The 18,634-nt window shown below is 45.3% G+C and overlaps 1 protein-coding gene across 1 annotated transcript in view; it reads right to left on the bottom strand.

Annotated features, from left to right (window-relative positions):
- Positions 1 to 18,634, bottom strand: part of ADCY2 (adenylate cyclase 2) — a 3,241,403-nt gene that overhangs the window by 167,517 nt on the left and 3,055,252 nt on the right. Inside the window, exon 19 of the mRNA XM_069613724.1 lies at positions 13,043 to 13,127. Within this exon, the coding sequence (XP_069469825.1) occupies positions 13,043 to 13,127 (85 nt within the window). The remainder of the gene's footprint in view (positions 1 to 13,042; positions 13,128 to 18,634) is intronic.

Genomic DNA, 18,634 nt, shown 5'->3' with positions numbered 1-18,634 from the left:
GTGACATCACCATTTGTCTTCCATTAAGACCTTTTTAGTTTCTTGCGGGGCTGTACTTAGGCACTCTTCATTTCGTCTCATTTGTTGGTAGGGTTTTCTTAATGGATACTTTACTATACATGGTTTTCTGGGTATTGGTACTTCAATAGGTGTTGTTCTTATGATAGGTACAGGGCAGAGCCCTACTGTGGCTGTCTGCTGGTTTATTTGCTCATCATACATCACATATTTTGGTGTGACCGTTCCTGGTACTTCAAAATGGGTGCCTGGAGAGCAGGCTTTATTTGGGACCTCCTCTACAAATGTCTTCATCACTGAACTCCATTGTGAGTTGGATGTTTCTGCTAATATTGTTTATCCAAGTTCAAAAAGGCTCAAGGTCTGTCTCTTGTCCATCCCACATAAAAATGATATCATCAATATAGCGTTTCCAATTCACAATGTGGTTTCTGTAGGGATTTCTATTGGATAGGATGTTGTGTATTTCAAAGTTGGACATGTAAAGAATATCTAAACTTGCGGCGAAGGCTGCCCCCATCGCTGTCCCTTTGATTTGTAAATAAAATTGGCCATTGAATTCAAAATAATTTTTGCAGAGTGCCAAATTCATTAATTCAATGATGAAATTATGGGGAACGCGTTCTTGTAAATGTAATTGGGTGAGTTGATCTTGCATGAACTCAATTGCCTGGTCCATCATTACTAGCCTCTGTGTAGTTTTATCAAAGGTGTGATTTTCAAAAATCTGAATTGTGTGAGTTGTGTCTCTCAAGTACGTCTGGGTTTGTACACTCATGGGCTTAACAAAAATGTCAATACATTTACATAATGGCTCAAGCACGTATCTGCAACCTGAGACAATGGGTCTCCCTGGAGGTTTTTCAGAATGTTTATGTATTTTAGGTAGTGATATGATAGGTTATTTATAACGCGCTTAATACCCATAGGTTTCTAAGCGCGGACCCGGGGATCGAACCTGTGTTGCTCTGTGTCACTTTGCTTCCAAGGCGAGCACATTGCCCCGGAGCTACCCTCCCAAGACTTTGCATAAATTGTTGAGGTACATCCTTGGCTTGTGGTGAGGTATTCAGATTCTTTTTCCGAGATCCAATTTCGGTCAAGGCCATACTGTACTGCTCTCTCAATCTCGATTTTGATTTCATTAACTGGGTCTTTTTTCAATTTCTTATAACTCTCTCCATCCTGTAGTAGTTTGTTCATCATGTCTAGATATGGAGCATTTGTCATAATCACTATTCCTGCGCCTTTATCAGCCGGCTTGATCACTATCACCGAATTTTTGGATAGTTCATTTAAGGCCTTGTTTTCATCAAGTTAGAGATTGTGTTTGAAAGATTTTCTCTGTGTTTGTAGTTTTCCTAGATCTCTCAAAAGGCATTTCTCAAAGGTCACAATGTCTCTGGAAATCTGGTTATCTTGTGATGTGAAAGGTGAGGGGACAGGCAAGCCAGAATCTAAGTCTAGTTCCCTACCAGGGGAGTTCAAAAAGAAGGCTTTGAGTCGGACCGTCCTTAAGAATCTGCGAATTTCCATTTCGGTCTCAGACCAATCTGGCTGTTTTGTTGGAACAAATGATAAACCCTCGGAGAGAACTGAGATTTGGGATTCGGTCATTCCAAAATTAGCCAAATTAAAAATGGGCATTCTATGCTCAGTGCTCGTTATCTGTTGGGGCGCCTCCTGCCCCATGATTGCCGTCGTGTTGGGGCACATGGTTGAAACCAAGGTTGTCCCTCTATGGGACCGCCTTGCCCTCCTCTGCCTAAAAAAGGGGGCGTATGTGGATAATTCCCTCATGGTTGTTGCTGATTATATCGTGATTGGTCATCTGAGCTTCAGCTGCTTGAGTTTCAAAATGACACCCAACAACATCTCCCCTTGCCCCTTTGTTGCGATGTTAGTTGTTTTTGGCTGCATCAATATATTCATCTGTTGTGTAAGGGAAGATTATTTTCCAGTTTAAGGTCACGAATGTCCTTGGTCTATTTTTTTGTGATTGCTGCGGCCTTGAAATCATCAAACAATTTGTTAGTCTCCCTAAGTTGGTCGCGGGCATTTGTAATTGCTGTGTTGTCCAAGAACTGTGACCTCTGAACCTGCTCTGTGCCACTCGTAGAGCAGGCGCTGCAAATCAGGATACTGATGCAGCAGGACACAGATACACACTATGCTTTAGGCATGGAGTTTATGAAATGGGAATCTGATCAGCAGATTACCCTTTCAGAAATGGAATTACCTGCATCATTGTATTTACTAACACAAATCCAAAAAGCTAGGGCTCCTATGCCCTTGCCAGATGGCAATTCCTCACAACACACTCTTAAGACACACACTCTAAAGACACACACTCTTAATACACATACTGCTATAACAACATAAACATACGGCAAATGCACATACGACACACACACATGACACCCAATTATATCATAGCTACGACACAGGCACTTACATCACACTTGTGGCACACACACTTATAAGAGCCTGTGTCCTAAGAACATGTCTTGTGAGGCACACTTATGAGACACACTCTTACGAGACACACACTCTTCCACGACACACACTTTTACAACATACACCACCATGAGACACACTCTTAAAACAAATGCTCTTATGACACACAGTCTTATAATACACTTTTTATATATGTATACCAAATGTATTGGAGATGTAAACTGTCACACACCTCCACGCTTTCTCCAAGGTCTTCTTCTTCTGGTTCCTATCCCTGTGGCCAATCTGGCTTTGGATAATGTGACAGAAAATCTACATTTGCCTGGTTTAAACCTGCCTGTTTAACAGTAAACGAGAAATGCTATAGTGCTAAGAACCTTCTCATCTCAGAACAAATGTCATTGTTTCTACCCATATATAAGAGTGGTGCTTGGTCAGTTAACAACATGAATTTTTGACCTGTAAGGTAGTCTTTTAGACTGTGTACAGCCCATTTGATGGCTAGGGCCTCTAACTCAATTATGGGGAAATTCATCTTCCTGGGCTGTAACTTGTGGCTGATATATATTATGGGTGTCTCCCTACCATCCTCCACCTGGGACAGCACCACCTCTAAACCTACTGAGGAGGCATCAGTCTGGAGGATGAACTCTTTTGAGGAATTTGGCATGATTGGAATTGATCTTTGACATATAGTTCTCTTTAGATGATTGAAGGCTGCCTGGGCCTGAGTATCCCATTGAATGCTATTGGGTTGGTCCTTTTTCAGCCGGTCAGTAAGGGGCCCAGCTGTGTTTGAGAAGTTAGGGATGAAGAGCCTGTAGTACCCAACCAAACTGAGGAAGGCTTGCATATCGCTCTTGCTAATTGGCAGATTCACTTTCTGTATGGCTTCAACTTTGGCTACTTGAGGTAGGCCTTAGCCATTCCCTTCCTAGAGTCCTAGGGTTGGGCAATATGGCATTCTGCCGGATTCGCAATCAGTTTGGTTTCCCTGAATAGATCACAGACAGCCCTCAGGTGTTGTAGATGTTCTTTCGAGGTTGCACTGTTGACCACAATGTCGACCAAATAGTCTCCTGCAAAGGCATGACAGGGAGCCAGGATATGGTCCATGAGCAGTTGAAAGGTTGCAGGAGCCCAGTGTAGGTTGAAAGGTAAAACAGTAAACTGGAGAAGGAAGGCTGTTTTGGGCTTTGCCTCCTCATCCAGAGGGACCTGCCAATAGCACTTTGCTAGGTCTAGGGTAGATATGAACTTCGCTGGTCCAAATTTCTCCAGCAGTTCCTTTTTTCAGGGCATAGAGTCACCACATTTGGTTGCTCATCAGCACAAGGACAATTGGTGAGGACCAGGCACTATTTCAATCACTCCTAATTCTAACATGTTCTGGAGTTCCTCTCTGATGATGCTCCTTCGGGCATCTGATATGGGGTACAGTTTAATACATATTGAAGAAGTGAGGACCGGACCCTCTGTGGCAAAGCCCGCATAGGTTAAGGGCGTGACTTTGTGTGACACAGGTGTTTGGCGATGAAGGGGTGCAGCGCAGAGTACAAGCATGCTGCGCTGCTATTGACCAGCAGTGACCGTAAGGTGAGAAAGATCCGGGCAGTGAGAGCAGCATCTACTGGTCCTATTGAACTACCCAATCTTGTGAGTACATCTTCTTACCCTGCCTAGCTTAACGCGCTCTGTCTCTGTGCAACCTTTAGGCTTTCCCTCTGTGGTTAGCCATGCTTTGTGTGTTTGTGCTGTGAACTGAGACTGCTCTGTCTCTGCACGGTTTACTGCTGTGATTTATTGATCTGTTTTCTAATCCCCCTTCTAGGTTCATACTCTACAGTTGGTTTACTGTGCTCTGCTGTGTCCACTTGTTCTTTTGTTTTCTCTAGGTTCCCTCTCCACAGAGGTTCTGTTGTTACTGCTTTGTTCCCTGTCCCCCCTGCCTCCTGCCCCGTTGGTTACTCTCTGTTGCCCCGCTGTGTCTGGTTAGCCCTTGTGGTGTGTCACCAGCTTGCTTCTTGTTGCGTTCCAATTGTGTGACTCCCTCCCACTCCCTCACCTCCTCCTCCGTCCTCCTGTTCCTGCAGCCCTGGCATGTGGTCCTCTCCCTCTCTCTTCTTCCAACTTTCCTTCTCGCACCCTCTATGGTGGTCTTAATCTCTCCCATCTACTCCAACTGCTATTCTATCTCCTAGCCTATCCCTCTCACTAAATCTGGAAGAACAAAGTTTAAGATGAATATCCTGGTCTCCAACTCAGGCCTCCCCATCGCTGATACCTACACCAGCGTTTCCTCCAGACAGAGTCTCACTGACATCCTCTTTGTTGTCCCCTCTCCAGACATTTGGACCCCTCATATGGTCTCTGTTCTCTCTCCTTTCTCCTCCTCTCCCAATAATGGTGGCACCCACTGGGAGGTCCTCTTGGCCTCCTTCCACTCCTCCAAAGAAATCATCAATGTCTATTTGAATGGTACTGTCATGGTCCAGGGGCCTCAGCCTAATATCCTCCTTCTTGATAGGCATCTCCCGTGCCTTATCAACTTCCTTCCTTCTCCTGTTGCTTCTTCTACCACCTCCATGGCTCCTCTGCCACTGCTTCATCCTCCCCTGCCTCCTCTTTGGCATCCCCCTCCACTTCCTCTATGGCTCCTTGGCAACCTCTGTTTACTGCCTCTCCCCTCTCTCTGGCTCTGCTATCGCTTCTTCTCGGTGTACCTCACTGTTGTACTCCTCCCAGGAAGTCTTTCAAATGTGGAAACCTACTACACATCACTACTCTCAACTCTCGCTCTGCTGTCAAACACTGATCTGACATCTGCCACTTTCTCGAAGACCTTGATCTGTATGTCCTCGCTCTCAATGAGACATGGTTCACGGCCAGCTCTGTCATGAGTTTTGACACTCTCCTCCCTGAGGGTTACAAGATCCTCTCCATACCCAGAGCCAACTGGCCCGGAAGTGGAGTTGCTCTGATCTTTCCTAAATGGGTCCCTGCCTCTGTCATTCCTATGCAGGCCTATTCTTCCTTTGAATGGCTGGTCTGCAGGCTCTGTATCTCTCTTGGACTCTCTCCGACAGTGGCCACCATGTACAGGCCACATGGCAAGGTCACCCTCTAACTCTCTGAATGGGCTGACCTCTCTTCCTCTCTCGTTGCCTCTACCTCTCAATGTCTCCTACACTGAGACCTCAACATCCAACTGGATGATGCTAAGCCCTCCTCCGGTCTCTTCCGTTACTTTTGCGACTTTCTCTCCCTTTCCATTCTACACTCTGGGCCAACACACTCTGCTGAATGCAGAGTTCAGGTTTTGTTCAATGTTTTTGTCCCAAGTGGCCTTGTGACGTCAGCCTGTCTGCACCTGAAATAGGAATTACATATGCATTGAATCCTATAAAACAGATATCTTAAGTCAAATTACTCTGAAATAATACAAACCACTGTATTAAGAAAGAGCTGTGCACCCCTATACCCCAAATTCGGTTTTCACACCTTGGATGTTCTCATCTCCTCTGACACCCCCCTCTCGAACCCTCTCACCACTACTCTCTCTTGTACTGACCATATTTTCCTCACCTCCCATCTGAAACTTCTTGTCCCCCAGGCAAAGCCCTCCCTAGCACTGCCACCAACCTTCTCAGTCATTCTGCCCATGAAGCGATTGTCAGTGGCTGCCTTTGCCTCAACTTTCTCTGCTCCTCCTATTCCTGCGGCTGACTCCCACTCTGACAGAGCCCTCTCTAATCTGCATTTTCCATCTCCAACACCTTGGACATCCTTGCCCCAGTCATGAGAATTCACCTGAAGCCTACCTCCAAGTGCAACTCTTGGTATGACTCTGACCTCTCTGCCCTGAAACAAAAGTGCAGGGTGGCTGAGAGGAAGTGGAGGGAATTGGGTGCATCCTCTGACAAACTGGCCTGCCGCCTGCTCCAAAGGCAATAAAGACTCTCTGTCTTCTCCAAGAAGAGGGTCCATATTTAGGCCTGCATCTTTGCGGCCTCTAACAACATGGCCAAACTCTTTACAATTGGCAAGGAGCTGGCAAATCCTATTGCAGTCCCGATGTTCCCTGTCCCCTCCGAGGCCCTCTGTACAGCCTTGGCTACCCATTTCAACACTAACACTCTGGACATCCTATCCTCACTTTCTTACTCCTCTCTCACTCCCTCTACCTCTCCCAAGCCCCATTTTGCCACCTCTCTTTCTCCTCCTCCATTCTCCAACTTCTCTCGGACAACATCTTACAATGTTTCCAGACAAGTCCTGTCTATGAATGTTTCATCCAAACAGGTGCTCCCTTGCTCTTCGAGAACTAGTAAAGATCACATTTCCACCCTCGCTCCAGCCTTGGCTGATTTAATTAATCATTCCTTTGCCACTGGATATTTCCCCTCTCTCCTCAAGCACTCCCTTGTGTACCCCCTCCTAAAAAGCCTTCTGCCGATCCTACCTGTCTGGCAAACTATCTCCCGATTTCTATCACTCCTTTCCTGGATAACCTCCTGTAAAAGCTGTGCATCTACCAGCTTACTCTCCAACCTGAATCTGTTGGTTATCTCCATGACCATCAGTCTGGCTTCAGAGCAGCCAAAGGCACGGACACTGCTCTTCCGAACACCTGTGAAGATCTCCTCTCTAATCTGGATTCCAGCTCCCCCTCTGTCCTCATCCTCCTTCACCTTTCCTCTGTGTTTGATATGGTCAATCACAGCACCCTGATCAATTGACTCAGCGAGAACCTGGGCATCATGGATCAGGCCCCGGAATGGCAGACCTTGTTCCTCCTTGACCAACCCTGCTAGGTCCAACTTGGGTCCTTTCTCTTCTCCTCCACTTCTCTCTCCACATGTGGTGTCCCCCAGGGCTCAATCCTTTCACACTGGCTTTTCAATGTCTACCTGGCCCCTTTGACCTACCTGATCTCCACCTTCTCTTCTAACTTTCAATGTTATGCGAATGACACTCAGCTCTCTTTCAGGGTCCCCTCAGCCTCCACTCCTTTCTCGCTCATTCCTGACTGTCTATCCGTGATTCAGGATTGGTGCGCCTCCAACAATCTCTGCCTTAATGCCAGTAAGACTCATATCCTCCTCATTGGGACCCCTGCTCCTGCTCTCCCTCTCTCACTCTGGCAGCCCTCTTTGGGCCTTCTACCCTCACCTTCAGGTGAGGCAGAAAATCTTGGTGTCATCTTCGACCCCCCTCTCTCTTTCTCTCCGCACATCTCGACCTTGCCAAAAAGACCCACTTCCAGCTGCACATCCTCAGAGGTATTCTACCTATTCTTACGTTCCCGCAGAGGCTCACTGTATCCAGAGCCCTGGTTCTCTCCAGGCTGGACAACGGCAAGAGCCTCTTACTCAATCTGCCTAACTCTACTCTTTGCTCCCTGCTGCTAATCCAGAACAGGGCGGTGGGACTTATCCTTGGTCTCAAGCCCAGGTACTGCATATCTCCAGCCCTGAAATCCCATCACTGGCTCCCGGTGGCTGAAGGGATCAAATTCAAGGCCCTCTGCATCGTCCGCAAGGCCTTCTGGGACCGGGCCCTCACTATATCCAACTCCCTCTGGTTAAATACCTTCCTTCTAGAGCCCTTTGCTCAGCTACCTCCAACTCTCTGAGGATCAGATGCTTCTCCAAGCAGAGAGTGGAGGGAGATCTCTATCCTCTGCAGGTCTCCCTCTGGAGCAGCCTCCCTGTCCCTCTAAGACTTCAGCTTGACCACATGAAGTTCCGGAAGTGTCTCAAGACTTCCCTTTCTCCTCTGGTTTCTCTCTCTCGCTTCCCTGCTAACCTACCTGTCTGCTGTGTTGAATAGTGGGTTGGTACCCTCAGAGTCTCACTGAGAACTGGGCTTCCCTTTGACCAGTCCTCCTTGCACTGCCTCCTGGCCTGCCACATACATAGGGACTGTATCTGTATCCCTACAGCACCCCCTGCTTCATTGCACTTACAGCGCCACGTTGCCCTGGTTACACTTATTCAGAGCCATGCAGCCCTGATTGCACTTCTCCCGTCCCGTTCCCAATGCATTTTTCAAGTCTCCCCTGCCCCCTGCACTTCTCGTTGTCGCACTTGCACTGTCTGAATGTCACAAGGCCTAGAAGGCCTAGAAAGATTGTTTGTCTTGGCTTCCATCTGTCCTCCACCGCCCTAGTCTTGTCGTGCCTAGAAACACTTGTGTACAGGCGCGTTATAAATATCCTATCATATCATATCATCTAATCCGTGAATGGGGTGTGACTATCTTGTGGACAGAGAAGACATCTGCGTAACTTTGTATCCATTGTCCCATCTCTTGGTGTTCACTAATGGTTTGGCCTTTGGGAATGGTCACTCCACATACTTCAGTGGGTAACAGTGTTGTTCTCAAATGTTGGCATATAACAAAAGTAATTTGTGGTTACTGTTCTGCCTTCAAATTATTTGCTTATTAATGTGATATAATTGGGAGGGTTTCCGTCTGTCCGCTTGTTAAACTTTATATGTTGGGGGCGTGGGGGGACTACTTAAATAATAAAGTAACGTCCATGCCAACTGGCTACCAGTTTATTATGAGTGGTCGGAAAACAAGTCCATCACCTGGGCTGCCACCAGGAATGTTTGCAGTTTTGCCCCCATATTGTAAGCCTTCTTGTGGCGACTTTGTACTGCTTGCATATGTATGTTTACCAGTTGTCATGTGGAAGGAGGAAAAAAATACTTGTACAAAAAATGACTCTGTATAATCAGCTTTATTCTGAGATCAGAAGGGGTGTGGTGGAGGAAGTAAGTGATTGGACAGAAACAGAATGGGCCTATTTCCCTCTGTCATATGGATCTCAACAATAGAGTCTCTCTTAACCACTAGGTGGTCTACCCTGCGGACCCTGGTGGCTAAGGTATGGGTAAATCATCCCTAGTCTGAGTAGAATATGTCTCCCCTTCTTTCTGAAGCTTAGCTTGGATTAGTTAAGGGTCTCTGGCTTGAAGTCCCAAGAGTTCATATTTCCTCTTCACAAGTCTCAGGGTAAAGGCAAGGATATGTGAACATCCACAGAACATAGGGGAATGAACAAAACAACCAGATAGGTCGGATTCTTTAGCCACAAGAGGCAGGATGCAAAGTTTAAATAACGTGATATTGTTGCTAATAATTGACTACGTTCAGTAGAGTGGCGTGCAGGCAGAGCGAGGGTTCTTAAGCGTAGGACTCTTATTTTTCTTTTTGTATATCAATCTGTCTTGTGCCAGGGATGCTACCTTCCCCCGTGCACCCTGGGTTTATTTAACATATATCACCTGCGACCAAACACACTGTCCTACATAGGTGTGTACCTTTGGTGAATCGAGTACCTGTTCTAATTAAAATTGTCTAGCCACACATTGTTCTCTGCCTAACAAATGGCCTATTTGACACAGAGAATTCAGGTCCTCGCCTTCTATCTTCTTCCTCCTTCTCTCACTACATCACAACTCTCACCCTAAAACACTGTTGTAACGCCGTCGATAGCAGGAGGTTTCTGCTTATTTTTACAGTTGTACTCTTGGAGTCATTGTTCCAATGTATTCTTTGATTGGAGCAGTTTCCATATTAGTAGCTTATTTAATAGTAGGACTTCCTCTAGAGCCAGGGTCTGCAACCTTTGGCTCTCCAGATGTATTGAACTACAACTCCCATCATCACTTCCTGGCATAGCCAAGGGGGAGGATTCTGGAGAGTTGCAGCTTGCAGACCACTGCACTTGAGGCTCCATCAACTCTCCATCGCCTCCCATTTGGCTTTCTTTGAGTGCCATTTGAATGCTTGTGTTGTACATGTTTTCTTGATTTGATTGGGAACTGCCTGTGCTCAGCCAATGCAGTGTGAGATTACAAATGACCTGTTTGCCATGTTGCAATCAGGTAACAGGGTTGTGGCGTGGTATCGTGTTCTGTCCTTCCATTCACAAGTGATTTCATTTCCCTGCTTTCAGGATCCCTTGTCATAAGCTTTTTTAATTGGTTCTGCTCCGTTATTCTAAGCCAGTGCTCCGTTGTTCCCTGATTTCCCGGTCCAGTGCCATGCCTGAAACCACAAATGGACACTTTAGTATCCATGAAAGCAACAGTTCTCCTTCATACATGTAAAACTATTCTGGGGGCTGATTTCTTTGGGGTATCTTCCCCTGGGATTGTCTGAAGACTATGCAGAACCATCTTTTTCCTGCCTCATAAGGCATATTTCTTCTCAGGGAGTGCAAGGGTTCTTAATTAATCTGGACCACTTCTGGCGCTCTGGGTGATGCGAGGAAAGACTGGGGAAGCTCTGGGCCATCCTCCATGATCCAGTGGAAGTCTCAGATTGGTTAGTGCCCACTGGCGCCCAGAATTACCACAGTCTTCCCAATAGGAGCTATCCAGCTGATTTTGTCACATTCTTAAAGGACGTTTCTTCACTGAAGGGCCCTATGAGGCATAAACAAACCTAACACTGAAAAGTAACAGCCCCCATTCAGTTTAAGTGATCTGCCATGGTGTTCAAGTGTCTTATAGGTGAAGCCCCTGCCTAGGTAAGAAGAAGACTCATTTTATGCGAACCCTACACTCTAATAACAATGTCAGAATTCATCAACCTCGAGTTGTTCTAAAAAAAACTGATGGTGCAAGCTTTAATGCTTGGGCACCCATTGTCTGGAAACCCCTTTCTCTGTATCTTAGAGGTTGTGTATCGAATGATTAATTTAAGAAACATCTAAAGATATTTCTGTTTGATAGAGGAATAGGCTCAACTGTAGGTTCTCCTCTGCCTTACTCCTTGCCGACTCCTTTCATAGTTTTTTGTTGTCTGTCTGTGAACACCATGATGCCTTTGGGCGAATGGAGCAATAAAAGAATTAAGTAGATAGATAGACTGAACATACAATGTATGTAGATTGTAATTGATCTTACATTTACAAATACACGCTGCCACCATTATAGAAAGATTCTCTGCAAGTCTTAAGGTAAGTGCCCAGCACTGGGGAACCCATGTATACCAAGGGAGGTAATGGCCCTATAGGCTGTATAACGTCCATATATAAGCATTCAATTATAGTGTTTTAGTAATGTCAAACAATATGAAAGCACAAAAATGCAACAAATACTACTATGGATGGCAAAAAGAAGCAGTGAGAGGTAACAAAATATGAAAAAAAATTGGAAAAGGTGATCGTGGAATAATTATGCCATGTTGGTGCACTAAACTGCAATATGTTGTGTTTCAAGTATAGTACCATCAAGAGGCATAAGGAGCATCACAATGGGCAATTTAGTACCATTGGCTGATTTTTTGGCATTCATCTGGGTGTCTAGATTAACATTGTTTCCATAACCCGTAACGCCCAATTCTCCTTGGGTGTTTCAAATTTCGGGGTCAGTTCTGGGTTTTGCCTACTGCATCATGCATCGTCCGTACCTTGCCATCTAGAGGTTGGATTGCCCCTCTGCCGGCCTGGCAGCCCAGTAGATGCCATGTACCTTTCTGCTATGGCACTTACAGGCTTTATTTTCCAGGTTCATTACTTTGAGTACACAACGCACTCTTCTCAAGTGCTCGTAGAGCTCCTTCCAGCTGGCAGTGAGTGTGACAATATTGTCAAGCTATGCCATATAGGGGGTCGTTTTGTACAGAGGCGGAATGTAAAGGAAAGGCGTAATAGCTGGCTATAATACCACCGACTGTAATAGCCCTAGCACCGACCAGCCCGGTGGTATTAGCACCGGATCACGGGTTGGGCCTTATTGGTAAATTCCCATTCCTGATTGGGTCCAATGGTTCCAATGGGGAATTTCCGGTGCTAATACTGCGGGCTAATACAGCCGGCTGTAATACCACCGAACACAGGGAATTTCACCTGTAGAAAAAAGCTGGAGGTAAAACAACTGATTTAGCGCCCAATTCGTGATAGGACCAGCCCTTAAATGCGGCGGTAATACCATAACCACCGCATTTGAGGGCTACAGCCCAACTCGTGATGAGGCCCAATGTTTCCACCTCAAACTGAACGGATTTCCCATTGCAATTGTTTGCATTTCCTGCTATGCACATGAGCTGTGATATTACCATGATGTAACGGTTACTCATTTTTGTGCCTCTCCGGCTGTTTTGGAATGCAACTCCCATGATCCTTCACCAAGAACTATGCTGTTGGCTAGGGCTAATGGCTTTTCTTCCATTTTATACCTTTACTCATAACTTAACCAGCAATATTTGGTACAGAAATGTGGAACTGTAATTTACATTGGACATTTTTATTTGCTAATGAAAAGTTAATAAAACATACATGAAGGACGGCAGTCACCAGGACACACCATTTAAACTATTTAAGTTATCTTTGCTGTAGCGATGATGATATGTTATATATTAGCATTTTTGGTTTGTTTATCTTTTTATTTTGTGGATGAACAGAAAGTCAGGCAAATGTGAAAGAGGGTTTTTGGTGAATGGCTACAAATAGCCAGGATGAGCATTATCACTTTTTCAGACGTTTGCAGATCATTTGCTCAAAACTCAAAAGTTACAGAAGAGTTGATCAAAAAAGCAATTGACCTACCTGTCTTCCCAAGACCAAGAGTGTGATGAAGAATATAAAAAGAGAGACCGATCCCATCATTTTGAGGTCCTTCAATACTCCAGGCCTGAAGAAAAGAAAACAGACATTCTGCATTCAGGGAGAAGCATAAGGCAGAATTCTATGTACACTCTATTTTGTCCTACTGATTTATTTCAGTATGAATTTTTAAAATTCTGCCAATTCAGTACTTTGAAAAATCACAAACATTCAAATCCCGAGCACAGGGATAAATATCATCCCGGTAATTTAATGTGATGCAGTGTCTGTCAACATAACAGGAGCTGCTGACAGGATCCGATTGGGACACAATTAAGAATCGTATACCAAAAGATAGTGGCAAACATTTTTGAATGCCAGTTTTCACCTTTTCATGATAAAGAGAGTTGTGCATCGGGTGCATTTTGAGAATATGTGTGGCAAATGCTACCTTTTCAAGAACATTGGCCCTTCAGCACCAGTGAAGGGTATCCGCTGCACAGTGCATCAAGTGGACAGTTGGACTGGGTCCTCAGGGATTGCCTCAGAGGCCAGTTCAAGGGAGGCTACTAAGGCGCTCTCTATGGGCCTCATTACGACCCAGGTGGTAAGTTACCGCCTGGGTCATACCTTTACCACCATGGCGTAAACTATGTTTACGCCATGGTGGTTGGCGGACTTACTGCCCCATTCCGAGGTGAGTGGGGCGGTAAGTCCCCATTAACCCATTTACCCTTCCCCATTCCCATTTTTGCCCCATAGGGCATAATGGGAGTGGGGAAGGCGTTAATTACGCCACCGTAAATTACGGTGGCGTAATTAACAAAAAGGTCCCTTAGCGCCATGGATTTTAACACCTGCTAAAAGCAGGTGTTAAAACCTCCATGGCGCTAAGGGACCTCGGAATCAGGCGGTAAGGGTCGGCGCTGTTTACGCCGCCGTAAACCCCTTACCGCCTGGGTCCTAATGAGGCCCTATGTCTATGCAGGAGTTAGATCACTTTTTCAGACATCCTGCAACACGTTTCTTTTATCATTGGAGGTTAGTGTGCTTGCAATGAAATGGATGCAAACACATCAACCCGGGGCGGCGGGGCGGGGTGCAGGGGGGTTCGTGGGAACAATCAAACACACATTGTATACATTTACGAGGGTTCAATAACTACAATCCAGTTCCGTACACAACTCAAGAAACACCGATAGAGGAAGCCAGGTGACACGTGTACACCAACGGCTGATTTCCGACCCTGATACCTTTGCTACAAAGGGACAGCAGTTTCTGCAAAAGAACATCCGTTTGGAAAAGAGACATATTTAAAGTTGCTACATTTTAAGAACTTGGAATAAAATGTGTTCTGGCACCAGTGAATTGTTCTCTGTGGTGAAACTGAACCTGTCTGCCTGAAATTCCCTGGGCAACCCTTGATGCGACATTTTGTCAGAATCTAACGCACATCACCACCTAACCTTTTGCTCCCCCCTGTAGTAGATTGGTATCTCCCTTGTGTCACCTCCAGGAAACCGCCCTACATTGTGTTTCAGTAAACTGCACCTATTTTAAGTAATTCTCTCCCATTGCCTTTCGCGCATCCCTTTAAACACCTTTTGTTGCTTTGATTTCAATGTGTACTAACAACTGTCTTGCAAATTAGGGGCGCAGAGTGTTTATTTAAGCTTGCCTTCCAAGTCACACCTGACGTGGTATCCAAAGATGTGATATACAAGGACCAGTCGATGAAAGAACTATAGCATCTCTGTATGTTGCGTGTTTGTAAAGCGAAACACCATCACACATTACTGCATTCAGAATAGGCCATTACAAACAATTATCAATGCAAATCATGTTACCCTCCTCGCTTCTGAGCACACGGTTGGACTGGCAGAAACCAAAGGCCCAACCCAGGCACCATCATAAAATGGACCATACTCGTCAATATCAGTTCATCACTTTTCATCGCTAAATACTTGAATAGTAGATGGGGGTATATTAAATGCACACTGGTCAGAAACATTGCCAAAAACTACCATCAGCATAGTGCACTAACCCTTCAAATGAGTACACGCTGCCTCGCAAATTTGGCCCACAGCAGCATACAGTGAATTTATATGAGAAACAAAACCAAAGGACAAAAGAGCATGAAATGCTATATATTTGCTTATCGTGCTAAGTGTTGGCCAATGGATTTACAGCAAATTTCATCAGAATAATAATGAGCATAAGTATAATGTAAGTTCAAGTCAGGTGGACAAACATGCCCCTTTAATGCTTATAGTCTGGGTAGACTGTAACACTGTTCTTCTAAGTAATGCACAGTTCCAGGACAGAATACACTGTCATTTGAATCATAAAACTGGAGGTGGATGCTAGAGTTTTATTTTTATTGTATCACTCTACCGATTTATCTAGACATAGAGAGGAAAGTGCCTCCCTGCCTGTGACGAAATGACTTCTGCCCTGCAGGACTACAAGGGTAAGCAGAGGCCAAAGAGCCTACTACTCCCTCACACGTCTACAAACCAACATCCAATGCAATCATACAGGTAAAACAGGCACAGTTAGCACATATACTCCTTCGCCGTTTGTGGTATCTTGGCTGAGGGAAGGTTACACTCACAAGAGGGGTGTGAACCTGATGCAGTAGTGACCCAAACAGGGAAATATAATAGTTCAAAATAAAGGAATGTCCAATTAAAGTTCTATACAAATACATACTTTAATCAGACACAGATATGCAAGAATAACTAAACATCAAACACTACACGAAACCCACACCTGAGGAAAGAACACAGAATCAGCAAAGATAGAAAAATGCTTTCCTCTGCATAACGAATCAGCGGTGAAATGCAAGTAACAGCCACAATGTTCTTTAAAAGGATATGTTCTTGGGTGTAAAAGGGGTAAAAGTCCTCACCAGTCTCAAGGATCCAAAAATGAACCAAGTGGGCAGTTAGCCGTCAGTACATTTTTGCAGTTCTTAGCAGTTTCACAGCATCAAACCAGGCTGCAAGGTGTTGTACGAGTGGTTCGAACCAAGTTTAAGTGCAGTCGAGTTGATCCAGCAGCAAGCTGGCGTCGAGCTGGTGTGCACTGCGCCTGGAGCTTAGGGCAGTTTCTAAGGAAGTGTTTGAGTAATGCAGGTTAGATTGCTCACCAGGATTGGTTCGGTTTCCAAGCCTGTTCGAGTTGGGGTTATAACCTCTAGGTAGATTTGGCAAGTGACGCTCCGATGGATCGAATCAAGGGTTGGATACGGTTCGAAGCAGTGATTCTGATACTCTGGTGTGCATTTACACAAAGCAACAAATCAAGGTTGAATCAAGTCCAGATGTTTTTGTAACAGCTCGTTGGAGTCGCACGTGACATTCCAGCAGTTCGAGTTGGCGTCCAGTGATAAGCAGTCTATTTGACCAGACAGGTGACAGGCTCTTCCAGGCATGATGTGGCATTGAGCTAGTTTGAGATGCAACTATGTTTAAGCAGAGAGCATGGTTGAGTGCCAAAGGTAGCACCGGCAGGTCCTGTGGTAGATGCAGTGAACCCGGTTCGAAAGAAGTTCAACCAGTTGGATGTAATGAAAATAAGGATCCTGGCTGTCTTTGTTTTCAGCATGTTGTGAGTCCCAATCCAGGGTATCAAGGATATGTTTAGTGCTTGTTCTTGGGCTCCTAAACACAGGGGACGCTAGCACATATCTCCAGGGGTCCTTCAACACTGTGAGGTCCTGGGTACCAATGTAACTGGCAGAGATGTGAAAATGCATCCATCCTGTGCCATTTTGAGTTAGCCTTGGTGCACACATTGAAGTGTGGTCCTCAGACTTCATTTTGGTTATTTTGCCCATTTAAACGGTTTTCATGTCACCTGCAGAGAAATGATAGCAGCCCGAAAATACTGGTGAATGCATTTGTGTAAAGAATGCTTATCTAATGGAATTTGCCAGCTATGAGCCTTGAACACAGAGACATGGACGGAGAGAGAGATAAAGAATAGTTTATGTCTCTTCCTGTCTCCGGCTTGCTGGAGTCAATTGTGCGACCAATTTTTAGGAAACATGGCATACCGTGTACATTCTTGGTAGGGATAATTGAAGTACCGAGCCAAATGCAAAGTATCCTTCTTGAAAGAAGGGTAAACAGATAAGAGTAGGCAGGAATGTTTCTGTGCGTTGGGAAACGGGTGAACCTTAGTGCTCTGACACAGTAAATTGTGCAGAGATGCCGCAGAGTGAGGTACCATATGTTGCCATGGTAAATGCCGGCGTTACGTGGGTCATAAACTATGTATTATTTCTTTAACCAAAGGTGATTTTGAAGTGTACGTATGCTGTCTTTCCCCATATGAATGCTCAGTTTCTCTAAGACTGATTGCGGACATAGCTGAACCTGAGACCCACTTCAAGCGAGGATAAAATATTTTTATATATTTGTTTTGTGACTGGTGTGTTCTTCATTTACTTGCAGTATCTCAGATTTGGGACTAACAAATGGTGACCGGACTGTGGGCATCTTCCGATGATGACCCATTGCTTTCCGAGGACTAAGTGGATGGACCGAGACCAGTGAGTATCAGGGGCCCCTGCACAGCAGACTCTGTTTCTCGCAGTCTGCTACTCATGAGCTCCGTTCACTGCTTTGCCCAGAGGTAATCACAGCGTGATTCCCAGACCATATACAGCGACTGTGTTTGGCTTTTGGCAGACCACCAGCCACCAAGGGGTTCGTTTGAATTGATGTGGGAGTGATTTCATTTTGATCAGGTGAGTTTACTTCAAACTGGAACTGTTTGGATAAAATATTTTGCGCAACATATTTGCCAGCTAATTATTATTGTTTTCGGAAATATGCCTGGTTTCAGTAAGTTGTCGACTTGTTGGGCAACGCTTTGTTGCAAAAGAAGACAGCAGAATGACTTAGAACATAGTCAGCTGGCCCCGCCAGAAGTGTCGCTTGCATACGAGATGTACATAAAGTATGGATTGGGATCTATAGTCTTTAACAGTATTTGGCATTGCCAGACCAGACATGAGGCGGACCTTCAATGGCCTTCGTTGGGAAGTTTTGAGGTGACTAGAATACAGTACTTAGAGTGAGTACTATTGAGGAAGAAAGCGAGACCTGCTTCCCTTGACACGATTAGGGATTGGCGGAAAGAACCCACCCAACACCTCAAAAGTAGGGAGAAATGTGCACGTAGGCACACTACCCCAGCTGAAAAGGCATTAGTGCACGATCAACAGAAGCAAGATGAGGCTGTGAGGGGAATGGAAAGGGGATTCCAATTAGAGGTACAGAAAATATACCCATCAAAAGAATTGCATGCATCTGATGAATTAATACACAAAATACTGAATGAAAGGCAGACACCTCCTACCGCACCTCCTCCGTATGTTCCTCCACCTGCTAGGTCAGCACAGCCACCATTACCAGTACCCGATACACAATCTGACGGTTGGCCACCACACCCTACAGAACAGGAATTACTCCAGGGTTTTCCACCAGCAACCTCTGCCACTTCTGACGCACCTCTTTTAGCGCTTAGCGACCAGAGAACTATAACCCGTAGTGCAGTACCTCTTGGACGAAGAAAGGATTTACA

Source organism: Ambystoma mexicanum, chromosome 5p (assembly GCF_040938575.1).
Source record: "Ambystoma mexicanum isolate Mex_15411 chromosome 5p, UKY_AmexF1_1, whole genome shotgun sequence".
Classification (NCBI taxonomy): domain Eukaryota; kingdom Metazoa; phylum Chordata; class Amphibia; order Caudata; family Ambystomatidae; genus Ambystoma; species Ambystoma mexicanum.
This window is presented reverse-complemented; position numbering and strand designations above follow the sequence as displayed.